At 35.7% G+C, this 2,948-nt stretch overlaps 1 protein-coding gene across 1 annotated transcript; it reads left to right on the top strand.

Annotated features, from left to right (window-relative positions):
- Positions 1-1,862: 1,862 nt before the first annotated feature.
- LOC106632958 (ladderlectin) lies at positions 1,863-2,837 on the top strand (the record flags this gene model as incomplete). The annotated part of the gene is given in 4 exon segments (XM_014331714.2): positions 1,863-1,965; positions 2,046-2,113; positions 2,506-2,600; positions 2,709-2,837. Coding segments are annotated over 3 exon segments (285 nt in total), but the record flags the coding sequence as incomplete, so codon positions are not given.
- Between the last annotated feature and the right edge of the window lie 111 nt (positions 2,838-2,948).

The raw sequence follows: 2,948 nt of genomic DNA, 5'->3' as shown, positions 1-2,948 counted from the left end.
TATCAATGACAACAGGTTTGACAATGACAATTTGACAATGGCATGATGATGTGGGAACAACTGCGTAAGTCACCATCAAGTTGAAGATGGATGAATAGCAGTGATGGGAATAACGGGGTTAAAAGTAATGCTGTTACTCCTCAGTAACTAGTAATGTAACTTTTTACTTTTTCTATCACTACAATGCTGTTACCATTACTAAAAAGAAAATGTCGTGCGGGCGCATAATTATTTTTCAAAACACAGACAGTTGAAGCTGTCTTCAGCCTACCAGGAGCTTAGGGGGTGAAATATTTACACAAGTGCCGCAGGTTGGCTGAGGAAGGATAAAGTAGTCATGGAAAAGCAATCACATGACCAATTTAAGATGACATAGCAATACGAAGCTATGCTAAATAGAGATGGGTATTGATAAGATTTTCACGATTCTGATTCCATTATCGATTCTGTTTAACGATTCGATTCTGTATCGATTCTTATTTTTAAAAAAGGAGAACACTGAGGTCGATTAGCTTAGAACTTTGAACTTTGAACAAGATAGAAATTTAGGAGTAACATGGCCTTACAAACCCAACAGTGAGATCTTAAGAGATCCACAGCCTAAAAATTGTAAATGTAAAATAATAAAATAAATATTCTTCTGTAGCAATATAAGTATATAAGTATTACATAAATTATTCTGTAGCATTTACACAAGAATATCCAGTAATGTCCCTGCCTACAATTAAACACATTCACTTACTGAAAATCGGGGGCATCTGCTGTGGCAAATGGCAAATTTTTTTTTTCTTTGCTGTTTTCAAAACGTGTGCATAGGTTTTTAAAATGTACAATTTATATTTGCATTTCAAGTTACTAAGATGATTTGTTAAACATACTTGCAGTTGCTATGGTAAAAAATACAACTTTTTTTTCCAGCATGAGGTTGTGCTGAAAGGAATGATGCCAAACAAGGCAGATAAATAGCTTTTAAAGGTGAAATGCAGAGATAAAATCAAAAGTAGTCTTTTTTTTTTTTTTTTTGTAATGCAATAGTTACTTTTCCTAAGGAGTTTTGAAAGAAAAGCATCTGGACTTCTTTAAGTTGCTTGAAGACGTTTCACCTCTCATCCAAGAAGCTTTTTCCGTACTAGGGTCAAATGGTGACTGAGAACCTTCAATGACAGTTACTTTTCCTAATAATTATTTACTTTGATCATATTATAACTCAGTTACCAACTCATATTACTTTTTTGAAGAAGTAAGTAGTAACTATAACTAACTCAATTTTCAAAGTAACTTTTCAAACACTAACCAATAGTGAGGAATAGTTGCTGAATAGGCCACATCCTGCCACATTATTGCCACATCTTCTTTAAAAAATTAAAATCAACAGCTATCAGAAAGTTCCATGTAAATGTAGAATGACGAGCACTCTTTGTAATTTTCATTTTCCTAAGGTAAAGTGGTGCAACCCACACCAGACAAAGAAGTAAAATCATAAAGGAGAAAGGACAAATAAGCCAAAATGTGACACGGTTGACAAAAAGATACACTTTCCTATAACAATGCTAAGCCTATAACTCATCACATTTCCTTGGCACTAGCAGGTTTTCAAAGGTACACCCATAGTCATCCCAGCACATTTCAGCTGGAAGTTCAAAAAACAGAGAAAGTCACTGAAAAAAAACATGCTTGGGTTTTCTTTGGTCTGAGCTATGGGCACAGATCCTGGATGTTTTTCCTGAGATCTATCACTACTGCCTACCACCAATGCTGTGTGGTTATCCATCATCAGTTCCCATCTATATCTGGAACAACCCCAGTCAATCTAGACCCTAGACAAGTGTCATTTCCTGGTTTTGCAACTATGTAAATTAAAGAGAATCCTGTATATAAACACTGATCCAACTCTATTCGCACATCTACTCTGGAAGACTGAAGCTACTGGCTGATACTGAAAAGAGTGAAGACGCTCTACAAAAGGTCTGCTGCAAACTCTCAAATTATCATCTATCACTTATTTTATGAACTGTCAGTCATTTTGGGTCTTTGTTTTTACACAGAGGTACCATGAAGCTGTTGACTGTGTCTGCACTGCTTTGTGTGATGATGGCTTTGTGCAGTGTTGCTGGTGAGTATTGCAGCACAATAGTCATTATATAAAGAAATCATTGCATTATAAAGAGAAAACATGACAAAAATATAATTAAATATGTAGTTAAATATGAAATACAACTGTATATAATGGAGAAAGAGAGGAGGCAGGGATTGTTACATAGATAACTTGGATTGAGAACGAGCATCCAAAAAGAGAAAAAAAAAAAGATACAAGCAACTCTATTGTTTTTCTGACACAAGAAGTGTGTTTAATATTTTTTGCTTGTACTCAGAAGAACACCACAGTATTTAAAGAGCAACGGCACATTTTGTAAAAAAAAAAAAAAAATAGTTGTTCTAAATTAGGAACCATAATCTCGGTTTTATTGTTTTTCTGAATTATTACAACGAATTATTTTCCTCCAGCACAGAGGTGCAGGGGTTGTCCGCATGGTTGGTCTCGGATCCATCGTCGCTGCTTTCTCTATGTTCCAAGAGCCATGAATTGGGCTACAGCTGAGGTAAACTTCTCTTACTTTATCTCCAACACTTTAAAGTGCTATTAAAATACATGTTAGCCCAGTTGTGACTTTGAAAAACTCTGCTCTGTCTGTCACTCTTCATTAAAGAGAAACTGCCTGTCCATGGGAGCAAACCTTGCATCTGTGCACACCAGCGCAGAGCACCAGCTGATTCAGAGGCTGACTGCCCATAATGGCTACGGAGTAACTTGGGTTGGAGGAACTGATGCATCTGGGGTATTTTTTTTTTTATCATTACAATATGTGTGTTATGATATGTCTTTTCTCCTGTCTTTTGAAGTTGTCTCTATATCTGTTTAGCATCTTACAATATAAACTACTTTGAGT

The sequence above is a fragment of the Haplochromis burtoni genome, unplaced genomic scaffold (genome assembly GCF_018398535.1).
Source record: "Haplochromis burtoni strain Fernald_Lab_line unplaced genomic scaffold, NCSU_Asbu1 Contig_3868, whole genome shotgun sequence".
Lineage (NCBI taxonomy): Eukaryota > Metazoa > Chordata > Actinopteri > Cichliformes > Cichlidae > Haplochromis > Haplochromis burtoni.
The sequence above is the reverse complement of the archived record's forward strand: the minus strand, read 5'-3'. Positions and strand labels throughout refer to the sequence as shown.